We start from the raw sequence: 14,487 nt of genomic DNA, 5'->3' as shown, positions 1-14,487 counted from the left end.
GCTACTCAATGGCGTGAAGCCGACCAAATAAGGACAAGGTGCCTGGCTGGTCCCTTCGGAGTCCGAGAGCGACACCGCCACTCCGCCGGGTATAAATGAGTGGCGCTTCCCCCGAGCCAAGACCCAGCTGGCGCTCCAGAACCCCCGCGCAGAGAGTGTTGAGCCGGTGAGTAACAACAGCACAGCTGACCGTCCCCGTTTCTGCCCATCGCCCCGTTGGCATGTGAGGAACGACTGGGACGGGGGTTGCAAATCGGGTGCGGGGATGGGAGCGGTTGCAAACAGGCTGCCCTACCACGAGAAGCGCCAAGTTCAGGGTAGCCAAGGCGACAGCTAGAGGGGCTAAAATCTCATCTCTCTACGGTCCTTTCGCTCATTCCGGTTGGATTGGGGTTCCCATCCTATGGGCGCGGAGGAGGTGGCCGCCATGCTGCATTTTAGAAGGTCCTGGCACTCGAAGTTCTGTAGGGTTAGGAAGAACTGCCTGTCCCTCCCGCAGTTCTCGCCATTTCTTTGCGCAATGAGGGAAAAGAAGCGGCTACGCATTACGAGGAGTTCTTCCTGGGTCTGCCGTGAGCGGCGCTAAATTTGCCAAGTTTTCCATTTGTATTTGCTCCCCCTCCCCATCATTATGGGAAACAAAAATCCGAAGAAACACGCAGCCCTCCAGATGCTAAAGGTATGTCCTGCAAAAGTCTGAGGGAAGGACTCGGGCGGGGGTCGGGCGGGGGGAACAGCATTCCGCACACTCCCTGGGATTCCTGCGACCTCCCAATGGCTGGCGGCGACTTCGAGCGGGTTAGGCAATCCGGCAATGCAGCTGCTGAAGCGATGGGTCGAGCGAGCCGCCAAATGCTTCTTGGACCTCCAGCAGCCGCAGCGAAAATCATTTGGTGGCGCGACTGGGTTCCGCACAGTAACGAGAGCCACGTGCCGCCGCTCGAACGGATGTATTGAGGGAGCGCAGCCAAACGGGGACCGACCTTCTGCTAAAGATGATCCATCCTTGTTAAGTGCGCACCCTGGCAGGGAAAGCAGCCTCTAATCCCACGTCGCCTGAACGTCTTCCCTGCCGAAGCAACTTGTACGATTGCTGTTGATCCGGGCTTAAGGCGAAGGGTTTCTAGAGATCCGGGAGGATCAAACTGACCCAACCTCAGCGACTCGAACGGGTAGGCGGAGTCCCCTTCCACCTTGCCACCAGCGATGGTGAATCTTTGCCGATCTTGTATTTTTCAGCTCCCGCTTTCCTTCCCAAGATGTGTGACGACGAAGAGACCACCGCCTTGGTGTGCGATAATGGCTCAGGTTTGGTCAAAGCAGGCTTCGCTGGAGATGATGCCCCCCGAGCCGTCTTCCCTTCCATTGTAGGCCGCCCTAGGCACCAGGTAATGCTATTACGCCTCCCTCCCCACTCTCTGGGTGCATCCGGGAATAGCAAAGGGGGAATAGATTGCCCAGGTTTTTTATCACTGTCCAACCACCATACAATGCACAGCATTCCTTGCCTCCCTCCTCCCCCCAACCCCTGCATCCATGCCTACTTTGCTTCTTTAAATCCTATTTGGCTCCAGTATATATTTTCATCTTTCAGCCCAAACCAGGTTCCACTGCGCCCTCAATTACTCTCTCTATCTCTCTCATTTTTATTAAGAATTTTGATTACAATAGTAAGATCTAATACAAACTAAAGAAAAAAAAAGAATAGAAAGAAGTAAAAAGTGCAAGGAAAAAGAAAAAGAGAAAAAAAAGAATATAATAAAGAAAAAGAAATATATAAAGAAGTGACTTCCAACCATCACAACAACTATAAACAAATTTAGTAACTCTTCACCCACTCTAAAGTTACAAACATTTATCTCTTTGTCCCATATCCCATCTCTTATTTATAAATAAATCCATAAAGCATCATCTTTTCAATCCTGGTGTTAGCAGAAAGTCCATAAAGTGTAGCCAGAAGTAACAATGTGTCTTATTGTAACCTTGATCAAATAAACCAACTTTATATTGCTTCCCTTTACTTCTAACAGTCTTAAATCTTTAGTTTGTTCAAATATTGTCATAGGGTTTGATTTCTCTTCATTTCTTCTTGTCCCATCACACAGAGTTCTTCAAGGCTTTAACAAGCCTCTTTTGTAAATCCAGTAGGACAAAATTATCCAGGTCACTTTCTTGGTTTCTCATTTGTATTTCCCTTTTAAACGTTAAAACTACAGCCAGTTTCTTTTGTGGATGCAGTGAAACATCCTTTCTAAATCATTCTCTTGGCCTATCAGTTGTAAATCCACTTTTGATACCATCTCTATCTTGTCAGATAAAATTTGTTCTGCATCTGCCATTTCTTCAATAACATATTTCAGACATAGTCTATCCATAGAAGCAGACATCATTACTGACATTGTTGATATTGTGGCTACTATTTTCTGATTCCATTCCTCAAAAGTCTCCTTCAGTATTTTTATCATCATAATGTTTTGCACCATCTTGCAGAGCTGTATATCTTTCCTCTACCTAAAATCTTTAGACTCCCTAGTGTCCAGTTTTTGAAATCATGAAATTATTTATCTGTTATGTCTTGTAAAAACCAAAACAGAATCTATTTCCCATGAGAAGTTGTTTGTATTTTATAATTAATTCCAAAATCTTATTGTAAAAGTTTCAATATTCCAATTTTATCTGGACCCTTAGTCCATTTATAATTTTCTAAGATCAACATCTTATTTAGTTTTTTGCTGTTTATTTCAGATTCTTTAAATTCTTAAGCTTATGATTAAAATTTTCTTTTGTTCAGGATTAAAGGCAAACTCACCCAGCGTTTTCAAACTTGTCATTCCGAAGGTCTCTAATAGCTTAGAAGTAGTTAATGAGCAATTTCCAAAAGTGATTAGAAAAGTGAAGTTTGCAAACTTAGTGTCCTTTAAAAGTCTCTGGCATGGTTGTGAGCAAGATGGCTACTCCCGTCGTCTCGTGGAGCTCAAACCAATGGAAAACCACTGTCCTGAAGTCTTCTTGCAGGGAGCAGCCATCCGGAGCACATGTGGGCACTCTCCTGTTCTCTCCTTTCTTGAATATGCTGCATCCCTCCTCTATGTTGTCCTCCCTTCTTCAATAGTACTTTTGCTGCATTTGTTTTTCCCTTCTCAAGTTTATGATTTTTCTCCAAATCATAATTCTTGTGAACTTCACACTAACTTGCACAAATCCCAAACCTCTCTAAAAAATCTTACATTTCCTAAACTCTTTATTTATTAATTAATATAGCACTGTAATTGATGATTTTCTTTTTCTTGGAGAAGAGTGTTTGGCTTCAGGTTATTTGGTCACATAAGTAGGCCTTAGAATCTCTTGAAATGCTGCAAGTTCACTTTTGCAGCAGAAATTGCAATACTGTGGTAATTTAACCCAGTACATTTTTTTCTTGTTGAGTACATGTACACACTGTAAGCACACACACCAATAACTGCACTAGTTCACAAAGAGGGAAAATCCAGATTTTAAATTAGAGCAATACCATTATAAGGGCTAGTCAAAAAATCTCATAGGTTTCAAAGGTGGTGATGACTGTAGTACAAATTCAGGATTTAGAAGTGAGTCTGCACTGCTGAATCCACAAAATCCACTTGCCAAAATCAACAGGGTAATGGTGTGGTGTGCAAAAAGCCTTTCTGAAGTTGGAGGTTGCAGACTGAATGAGTTAATCAGTAGTAGGTGCTGCAGGTATCAGATTTTGGGTGAAAGAAGGAATACTGACCACCATTGGTTTGGAAATACAAAGGTCTGCTTTTTGTGTTTGAGAGAATAAGAAGAAATCTACCATATTATATCTCATGGTGTAACATTTCTTTAGTAGCCAACCAAAAGAATAAAATATTTACTTATACTAAATTAATTAAATATTAAATTCAAGGATCTACAGGCTAGCTCATACAGAAGTCAGTGATTTCATGCTGGGTATTTATACTAGCTTTTCCCAATCTCATACCCAAAGATGTATTAGAATTCAACAGCCATGCTGATGAGGAGTTATGGGGACTGAAGTATAACACACATGGAAGGTGTTTGATGGGGAAAGATGGTGGTATTAGGTCTCTGAATCCATGGTATTGTCTCTTCTGCCTTTAGGGTGTTATGGTTGGTATGGGCCAGAAAGACTCCTATGTGGGTGATGAAGCACAGAGCAAGAGAGGTATTCTGACTTTGAAATATCCCATTGAACATGGAATAATTACTAATTGGGATGATATGGAAAAAATCTGGCACCATACTTTCTATAATGAACTGCGTGTTGCCCCTGAAGAACATCCCACCCTGCTCACAGAAGCTCCTCTGAATCCCAAAGCCAATCGTGAGAAGATGACCCAAATTATGTTTGAGACTTTCAATGTGCCTGCCATGTATGTGGCTATCCAAGCTGTTCTCTCCCTCTATGCTTCTGGACGTACTACAGGTAAAAAAAAAATCAACTGGTTGTTTTCCTTAGCAGATTCTTCCCTGAACTTTGACCTAGTAAATATTTATGTTATGGGTAGACAACATACTGGTCTCTCTTTTTTTTTTTTCTCACCACAGTTGCAAATCCCTTAGTACTGGCCTTGCTGATCAGAGCTGATAAAAGTTGAATTCAAAAGCCACTAAGAGACATCAAGTTGCCTAACATGTATATGCTATAGCCCTTAAGCAGCACTGTCTCTGAGATGCAAAACCAGTTCATTTCATTACTTGAAGCAGCTTTGCGTAATGGACAGAATTTCAGTCCATTTCATGAAGAAATCCATATTTCTCCATTTAATGGGTAGATTAGAAATATGCCTGTGGGGGTAAACATTCTAGATGACATCTGTATACTGCAGAATTAAACACAAAATAAAAATGTAAAAACTCATATTTCTCACATGTGATTGTGGGTGGTGCTACTATTTAATTAAAAAAAAATTACCAATCAATGAAATAATACAACTCTTGGAAATTAATTGCATCAAGTACTTAGCACTTCTTCATTTCATGGAGAGATGAACATGTGTCCCTTAGGAATTATAATGAATTACAGTGAGTGAATATCATTGGTTTAAACAGAATACCCCATCCTTCAATTTTGAGAAATTGATGCCTTAGTCTGGATAGTACAGCAGCCAGTCACAATAGTGGAAGCTCAAATATATTATTATTTAAGAGTTATATTAAGAGGAAAGGCGTCATCTTTTAATGAACGCTGCTTGCTTACCACTGAGAACAATGTTAAGTGGGAAATTGTAATTTATACATGAAATGAGTGGCAATGCGGTCCACTTTACTGACTCAAATGTTTAGTTGTGCTAAGTGGGTTCATGGTGTAACATGGTCAATCATTGCACATTACAGGTACTTTCACATAAAAGCTACAATAGATACAAGCCCACTTCTTTTTTACAGTTTGGAAAAACAATATTTCCTATTTCTGTGCTCAGCAGCTAAAATAAAGAATATTACACACCCATCCCACCCTACCCCAAGATGCATACTTCCTCTTTCTCTTGAAAAGATGAAAAAACCACTGGTTACCATACTTCAAACACCCATATTAATTATTGTCCTTCATATATTAAGGTAGCAGCATCTGAAATACTTATAGATCCTATATGATCCCATAATATTTCGATCTCTCATAGCAGCTGTCCCCACCTAGGTCCCTTGTAGCTGTGTGAATTTCCAAGTCAGAATTCTCAGCAAAAAGCCATGGTGGCTGAAGAATTCTGGGAATTCAAGTCCCCACTTCTTTAACTCAGGTTAAAGAAGGCTGCCTCACAGCGTACTGGAAACTGCCAACTTGGACTGATTATGGCTAGGAATGTCCCTGAAATCTTTATAGTCAAACCATTGTTGAGCTCAGTGAAAAGGCAAAGTCTCCCCCAAACTAAGCTTAGCTTTAGATGGACATGAATTAATTTAGTGTTCTTAGTAACAGTAGTAGGGACATTATTTGCTATTGCTTTATTTCAGATGATGACGACGATGATGATTTTGCTTCCAAGCCTAGTCTATAGTGTTAGGGCTTCATGGTGGTTTCCCAGCCACGCACTAACCAGTTTGATCCTGACCAGCTTTTTGGGATCAGCCAAGATCAATAGATGCTGCCAATAAATGTACTTAAATGCACTTGATGATCTCCTGTGACTGGTGTCTTCCCATCTTTTCCTTACCATATAGGTCAGGCCAATAATCTAATAGACCTAACTAAGATCAAAGCTGATGCTCTGGTGGGAGGGATTCAGGGAGTTGGTTCCACTTTTATGATACTAGGCATTAAGGTATAACAGGATTATGTGATGAGATCATGAAAAGAAGCATCACTGCTGAAAATATCTCAAGGACCCCTGTGTGCATAAAACATGGGAAGTTAAGGAGAATTGTCATCTATAATAGACAAATTTAAGAGTGTATTCCCATCTTAGAAACAACTTGTTTAGATCCAGATGAATGAAACAGAATCCCCAAACTGATTGTTCAGCTAAGTTCCTTGTTTATTAAATGGGGCATTATCAAACTGCTGTAGGATAATATAAATATGAAAGGAAGACTATAATCCAATGAAGCTCTTTTGACCCAAAATTAGTTCAAGGAAGCATAAAGGACTACAGTTGGCTGAAGTTAAGGAAGTATTTCCTTTGGTGTTTCAACTACTTGTAAGACATTGAGAATTATTAATTGAGGAAGGTTATGTTTCATACTCATCTGTCACATCAGACTTCAATTGTACATTCTCTGTTGCATACTATTTTTTCTGTTCTCCTAATCTACATCTGGAGAGATTGCATGACATGTGCAAGAACATTTTTTTAAAAAATACTGACAGACTTATGAGAACTTGGGCATTTGTATTTCACAGGTATTGTCCTTGATTCAGGGGATGGAGTCACACACAATGTCCCTATCTATGAAGGTTATGCCCTTCCCCATGCCATTATGCGCCTGGATCTGGCTGGCAGGGATCTGACTGATTACCTCATGAAGATTCTGACAGAACGTGGCTATTCCTTTGTAACAACTGGTAATTATAGTTGAAGTTTACTCTGGCCATATTTCTGCATATCAGGGGTGCATTCAAAACATCTTTGTTAATAAATATTTATATAGTTGGGTATGCACATAGGCTGAGCAGTAGAATTTTGAGTGTCGTATCAAATTAAATAGTTTATGTGGGATCTAGATTCAGTCATATTTAAAGCAGGACCATTGAAATTAATGGGGCTTTAGTTCATCATGACTGGTTCTAGTCCCATTTTTTAAAATATAATTTTTATTGAAGATTTTTATATGAGTAAAAGATAAACAGGAAACATATATAAAGGAAAGTTAGGAAAAAGAAAAAGGAAAAAGTGTGGGAGACAATACTGATAAAGAAAAAAAGATAAAGAAATAACTTCCAATCTTCTTTACAGCAGTTACAAACAAACTTATTATCCCTCCTCCCTTTCCAAGATTACATTACATAGTTACCCTTTATCCTATATTCAGCCCTTTTTTAGTCAGCAAATCCAGAAATCACCATTTCGTTTTTTCCCATTTTCAGCAAAAAGTCCATAAAAGGTTTCCAGTCTTTGATAAAAATACTTATTGTTTTATCCTTGATCAAACAGGTCAGTTTTGCCATTTCTGCAAATTCTGCCATGTTCGCCAATCCATTCCTCTGTTGTGGGTATTTCATTATTTCTCCCATGTTGTGCATATAATAGACCTGCTGCAGTTACCATATACAAAACCAATCTGACTCTTTTCTAATTGGTTATCTATAAGTCCCAATTTAAAAAAAAACTGTTTTCATCTGAATATTGATTTTTAAAATTCTTTGTATCATCATATGTATTCATATCCAATATTTTTTTGCTTTTTCACAAGTCCCCCATGGATGGTGAAATGTCCCTTCATGTTTTTCACATCTCCAACATTAACTAGAAGTATCTTTATACATCTTAGATAATTTATCTGGAGCCATACACCAACAGTACATCATTTTATAGAAATTCTCTCTTGTTACAACACAATGTGAATTTCATTCCTTTTAACCACATTTTCTTGAATTGATCCATTTATATATTATAACCAAAATTCTTAGTCCATTTTATTATGCAATCTTTAACTTCTTCTTCCATTTCAAATCTCAACAAAAGTTTATACATTTTAGCAATTGCATGTTCATCATTTGTATACAGTCCAATTCCATCTTATGTTGTTCAACTCCAGTTGCCTTTCTATCTATATTAAATCTTTCTCTTAATTGTCCATGTGAAAACCATTGAAAACTAAGTCCCTCTGCAATCAATTGTTCTCTTGATTTTATTTTAAGTTCTCCATGTTTCTGTAATAACAAATCTTGATACGTTAACCATTTCTCTTTGCTTGCTGTTTCTTTTCTATGAAATGCTTCTTGTGCTGAAACCAAAAAAGGTATTTTGGGGCACAGCCTGAGTTTATACGTATTCCATATTCTTAATATGGCATTTCTAACAATGGTTTTTAAAATCTACATTAACTTTATTGTACCATACTGGTTCTAGTCTCATTGATTTAATTGTGTCTATTCTGATTAAATATGGATCTAACATATAACTTACAACTCAAATATATTTTTGTGTATGTCATAAGAAAATATCCTGCTTGATTTTTTTAAAACCTAAGTTCTTCCACATTATTCATCGACACATTTCATTATTTAATGCTTAACAATGCCCAATAAAATTAATCATTAAATTAAATCACATAAACACACATACAGTAGAATTATTTAAATGTTTTCTGTAACTGAAGCCACCACACCGTACTTTTCTCCTCTCAAATTCTGCTCCTGTACTTTCGTATTTACTTCTGCATAATCTCTATTTCTCCATAATTCTTTCTCCATCTTCAGTCATGGTGAAACCCTTGGGTCTGTTCCCACTCCTAAGCATCCTGGAAGACTTATTTCAGGTTATATTGAAACAGTAATGCCCAAACAGAACTACAGGGAAAGGATTTTTAACCTCTGTTTTGCTTGTCTTCTCCTTAGCTTCTGTCTCTTCCTTCTTGCTATACATTTTTGGATTTGTCTTTACAGCTGAACGTGAGATTGTTCGTGACATTAAGGAGAAGTTATGCTACGTTGCTCTGGACTTTGAGAATGAAATGGCTACAGCAGCCTCTTCCTCTTCTCTAGAGAAAAGTTATGAGTTGCCTGATGGCCAGGTCATCACAATTGGGAATGAGCGTTTCCGCTGTCCAGAAACCCTTTTCCAGCCATCTTTTATTGGTAAGGAATCCTTTTATGTGGATGTTTTAGCCTGAAGTTACTTTGGTCTCAGATGGATGGATGGATGGATGGATGGATGGATGGATGGATGGATGGATGGATGGCTTCTCTATGCAGCAAACTCTAAAGGAGATGTAAAATTGAAGTAAAAGGATACAAAATACAAAAAGGTAAACCAAACATTTTGGAAATGATAGAAATTAGTAGCAATATTGGACAGTAATCTGTCAAAAGTGCATATTCTTTTCTGGACTGATGACCACACATAACCTTTGAATGGCATGCTGGGGGGCCATACTGCAACAAATCAAAGGCCAGGGCAGAAATCAAATTTAATTGAAATAAACAGCTCATAGAACCACTCCACATGCATTTTAACCACTTTCTCCTCCAGCAACATTAAAATATATTTTGAAGCAACTTTTGGAGGGACTATGGGTGCTGGACCCAAGACGTTGGGAAGAACCACAAGTGGCCCTGGAGGCTCAGGGTATACATTCCTGTAGGAAAGGATGAGAAAAAGGAGGACAATCTCTAAGAAGAGAAGTGGATGAGTTAGTGTACAGCTAACTCAGAAGTCTTGTCTTGAGTACCAATCCACCTGCATTACAGACACCATTGAAGGGATGTTTTGAGTACTGTTGTTGACTACAATCAATTCAGGGCTTCTCCCTCATTCCAGGACTCACTGCCTCTCTGCTGGCTGCAGTAGAGACATCTGTTCTGGATAGAGGGGGAGTCATTTTATGGCCTTTATAGTCATTGTAATATTATTTTGAAACTATCTAGCAAATATGACATACAAGATTGACTTTTCTAATTTTTAAAACAAAGAAACATAAACCAATATAACATTGAAACTGGCTACCAACAGCTGCTGCTGGAGAGCTCCCATTCCATATAGCTAAACAATTTTAAAAAATCCTGCATTCAGTTACTATTTTTGGAGTGCATTTGCCTCCTGTGTAGAATTACTGTAGCAATGCCAATAAAATATGGACATCAGAAGCCTAACAACTATATCCTTTTGGTCTTAATTAATTACTTAAATTGAAATTACTCATTCAACTATATGAGAATTCTCTTCACCACCAAAGTGAAAAATAATTTCAGGTGATTATTTCTTAGGCACATCTTTATCTCTGGCTGTCTCCCTAATTCTACATATCATGCAATTATTACCATAAATTAATATATTGACCAGTATCTAGGAATGTCTGCCAAAGGCACAAATTCCTTTCCTTTCAAGGTACAAATGACTTCCTTGATCATGCTGCCTTAGGTATAAAGGTATAAAAGGGGGAAATAAAGCACAAATACCTTTGAAATACATTTTGGTTTGGCAGTTTAACCTTGAATATATTCAAGAGAAGGAATTTTAGTCTTGCATAAATTTGCCCAAAGTCCTAAATCTTTTTATCACCTCCACAGTATTGAATTTAGAATGGCACTCTTGACTGTGTCCAATCTATTATGTTGCTAATGTCAAAGTGAAGCTGAATATCCTTAATAAAAGATGAGTGTTGATTAGCATATTATTATGGCTTGGCTATGTATATTTTTGCATGTTTGGGTTGTTTTGATTTAGTCATCTTCTTTAACTGTAGTACATTTTTGGAAGGGTAATTTATATAAAATCAAGTAAAATGGGGAAAAAAAATGATGTTGGAGCAGTGCCTAGGAGTTGCATCCTATAATCACTAAATGGCCCAGAGTTCTAAAAAAGCAAGTGTAGATTCATGTCCTTTCAGACCAACTTTTGTCATGACAGAAAAAGTAATCTCCCTTTGCAACTGATGATGTGTCAAATGTTTATAATACAAGCCTTGTGGATTTAGGAGCAGTTGTTCATCAGCTGTTGCCTTGTTATGGATCTAATTTCAGTTCACTTTAAGAAGCCACCTGTCACCTAATACATTGGAATGTAACCCATGAATGTGTATTTCTGATGTAAGTTTTTCTTATGCTCACTGCTAAGCTTCTGCATACCCTTATCATTTGTTGCCTTCCTAAATACAACCTTTACATTTTTTTTCTCATTCAAACACATGTGCTAACATTATCCATTGCATCTCAGAGTTCTCACGTGTAAGCTATCAATTTGTAAGCTATGGCTGTCATGTACCATGTCACATCAAAACTATTATGTGCTATGGCACTGCTCCAACATTATTTTCATTAATTTTATTTGAATTTATATAGGCTGCCCCTCCAAATCCTACTGCAAATTTATATTTGCAGGGGATACCCAGGTTCATTCAATGTACTGCCATAAGACAGCACAAGTAAGCAAGACATACTGTTTCTTCACCAAAGTTCTCTTGTTTCCTCTACTCAAGTCAGAGTTCAGTTGTAGAATTTTAATTCAATTTGTGTGCTGATGTCTCACTGTTAAGAAGCCACTGTTGTTAGAAACAATTAAACAAAGTTATGTTGCCTAGAGATCTAGGTTGATAGTTGCATCAAAAAATGTAATACATGAAATAGCAAAATAGATAGCAGAAATTATCTTGTATAAATTGCTACAGGTAGAGGGAAAAACAACAACTGGCACTATGTCAAATTCTCTGATCCACTTCTTTGTCACAAGAAAAGCAAAACACAACTCTTCCATATTTCACTTGCACCTAGATCAGGTGTGGGTTAGGGACAGAGTTACCTAACTCCAACCTTTTGGGATTCAAGGGCTGCATATAACATTTTGTGGAAGAACGAGGGCCACAAAGTAGATGATGCCACATCACATATGTAGACAAGGCTGGGTAAAGGTGTTTTTGGGAGATATTTTTGTCCCATAATAGAGACATGCCTACTTAGGACTTACACTATATGTGCATCCTACCTCCAAATGGCAAAAAATATACAGTCAGTTTTCTGCAAATTACAAAGGGGCATCTGTAACCTACAGAAAATGGATTCAGGAATCTCATATGTCTGTATGTATGTGTGAAGCCTGCCCGTGCCTAATGTACTAATTCTGCCTTCTATTTTTATAGAAAATCCTTGATTTGATAAATGCTTTCTTATTTTTACAATTTTTTTATAGCTTTCTGGTATTAATAATGCTCAAATGTTGTGACTCCTCTATTCTTCATCAGTCAATAGCCTATCAATATTCATTTCTTTCCAAGGTATGGAATCTGCTGGCATTCATGAAACTACCTATAACAGCATAATGAAGTGTGATATTGACATCCGTAAAGATTTGTATGCCAACAATGTACTCTCCGGTGGTACTACCATGTACCCTGGCATTGCTGATCGTATGCAGAAAGAAATCACTGCTTTGGCTCCCAGCACAATGAAAATTAAGGTGTGAGAACTTGTTTCATATATAAAACTGAAAATTATGGTAGAGCCCTAAGGTCCCTGGAAAGGCATTCTAGATAGCCTTCTGTAAGGGTAAAGAAAAAGGTGTGCTCTTGAAAAGATTGAACTAGCTTTTTAGACTCCTAACCAAAGATTAAAAAAAAACTATAACCAGTGCTTCTCTAGTGTTAAAATTCTTACGCTGGGCAATCCTCCTCTGCAAGGCCCTAGAATGGAGAAAAACTATGCTGACTCTCAAGTTGACAGAATTTATTTATTGGAAGGGAAGGAGTTTGTCTTCCCACCTCCTAAAAAAAAGGTCCCAACAGGACATTTGGTAAAAAAACAACAGTAACTAAAGATGTACCCCTCTGTATTTTGCTTTGCCAGCACAAGTAAGCAAGACATACTGTTTTTTCACCAAGGTTCTCTTATTTCCCATACCCAAGTCAGAGTTCAGTTGTAGAACGTTAGTTCAATTTGTGTGCTGATGACTCAATGTTAAGAAGCCAAAAGTTATGTTGCCTAGAGATCTAGGTTGATATAGTTCCTTCTGAAATCTTGTTTCTTTTCTCTATTTAGATCATTGCCCCCCCAGAGCGAAAATATTCCGTCTGGATTGGGGGCTCCATCTTGGCATCTCTTTCAACTTTCCAGCAGATGTGGATCAGCAAACAGGAGTATGATGAGGCTGGTCCATCTATTGTCCACCGCAAGTGTTTCTAAGCATCTTCCCATACCCTTTGCCACCAATTACCCACTCAGGATGATGTGCTTCTTGAAGTATTTTTTTCCAGTTATCCTTCCTGAACTAGGTTCAATTGTATTGTACAGTTTGTTTACACATGCCCGTGCAATTTATTATGCTTCTTTGAATATTTATTGCTTTATAAATAAACAAGATCTGGGATTTGCAACCTATATATGTTATTTAGTCTGATTCCTTCCTTCCTTCCTTCCTTCCTTCCTTCCTTCCTTCCTTCCTTCCTTCCTTCCTTCCTTCCTTCCTTCCTTCCTTCCTTCCTTCCTTCCTTCCTTCCTTCCCCCTCCCTCCCTCCCTCCCTCCCTTCCTTCCTCCCTCCCTTCCTTCCTTCCTTCCTTCCTTCCTTCCTTCCTCTGTCCCTCCCTCCCTCCCCCTCCCTCCCCCTCCCCTCTCCTCCCCTCCCTTTTTTTGAAGATATACCTGATGATCTAAAATGCCTTAGCAATGTGGGTTTATGACAGACATTGTAAACTACATCATTGTCCCCTGTAATGGACTTGTTTAATGGAACAAGAGGCTCAGCTTAATATTATTAATTCAGTCTGTACATTTCTGCTCTTCTTTTTTAAAATACAACCAGAAATATTTGATGATAATTTTTGAAAAGCAGTATTATTAGTGTAAATAAAATACATGGGACAGGAAAGACAATTACTTTTTTGTTAAATCACTAGAGTTGAAAAAGATTGTGCAAATTCAGAAAACAGGTTAAATTAGGAACAAGGTTAAGAATGTTACATGAATGCAACCCTTAAAAATCACAGATCTCTATTCCCTTGTTTAGTGACTAGTGAGAAAATATTTTATACATTGTCTCCACTCATGAGTTGTGTTTATTTGTGAAACTTTTAAGCCACTCAATTTCAAAAGAACTCTGCCAGCTGATGTCTGCTGCCATCTAGTGGTAGGCTAGACTTTTGCAGCTTAGGTCTGTAACCCTATTTGTGACATCATTGAAAAGCATCCTTTTGTATTTGCGTGTATAATTTCACACAAAGGTGGGACAAAGAGCTTTTGAAAGCAGTCTTGACAAATACACAGGCTTATATGAAAACAGATGGTTCTACAAGTCTTTGCAAGCTTGTGTTTGTGGCATCAGTGATTCTATGTAGTGTTCTTGTTCTCTCTGGCCTCTTTTCTTGTGAATCTCTCCCCA

The 14,487-nt window shown here is 38.4% G+C and overlaps 1 protein-coding gene across 1 annotated transcript; it reads left to right on the top strand.

Annotated features, from left to right (window-relative positions):
* The first annotated feature begins 31 nt into the window (after positions 1 to 31).
* Positions 32 to 13,489, top strand: ACTC1 (actin alpha cardiac muscle 1). Its single transcript, XM_007434116.3, has 7 exons — positions 32 to 166; positions 1,240 to 1,388; positions 4,123 to 4,447; positions 6,863 to 7,024; positions 9,068 to 9,259; positions 12,391 to 12,572; positions 13,151 to 13,489. Exons 2-7 carry the CDS (start codon positions 1,260 to 1,262, stop codon positions 13,292 to 13,294), a joined length of 1,134 nt encoding a protein of 377 aa, XP_007434178.1. The 5' UTR covers positions 32 to 166; positions 1,240 to 1,259; the 3' UTR covers positions 13,295 to 13,489.
* The last annotated feature ends 998 nt before the right edge of the window (positions 13,490 to 14,487 follow it).

The sequence above is a fragment of the Python bivittatus genome, unplaced genomic scaffold (genome assembly GCF_059951505.1).
Source record: "Python bivittatus isolate LINGU-HERP-01145 unplaced genomic scaffold, Pbiv_v1 ctg000480_np1212, whole genome shotgun sequence".
NCBI lineage: Eukaryota > Metazoa > Chordata > Lepidosauria > Squamata > Pythonidae > Python > Python bivittatus.
The sequence above is the reverse complement of the archived record's forward strand: the minus strand, read 5'-3'. Positions and strand labels throughout refer to the sequence as shown.

Excerpts from the sequence above, each read along its gene's own strand:
- ACTC1 (XM_007434116.3), top strand. The coding sequence starts at position 1,260 with ATGTGTGACGACGAAGAGACCACCGCCTTGGTGTGCGATAATGGCTCA. Across the intron at positions 1,389-4,122 it reads TAGGCCGCCCTAGGCACCAG|GGTGTTATGGTTGGTATGGG; the intron begins GTAATGCTATTA and ends TTCTGCCTTTAG. Across the intron at positions 12,573-13,150 it reads CCAGCACAATGAAAATTAAG|ATCATTGCCCCCCCAGAGCG; the intron begins GTGTGAGAACTT and ends TTCTCTATTTAG.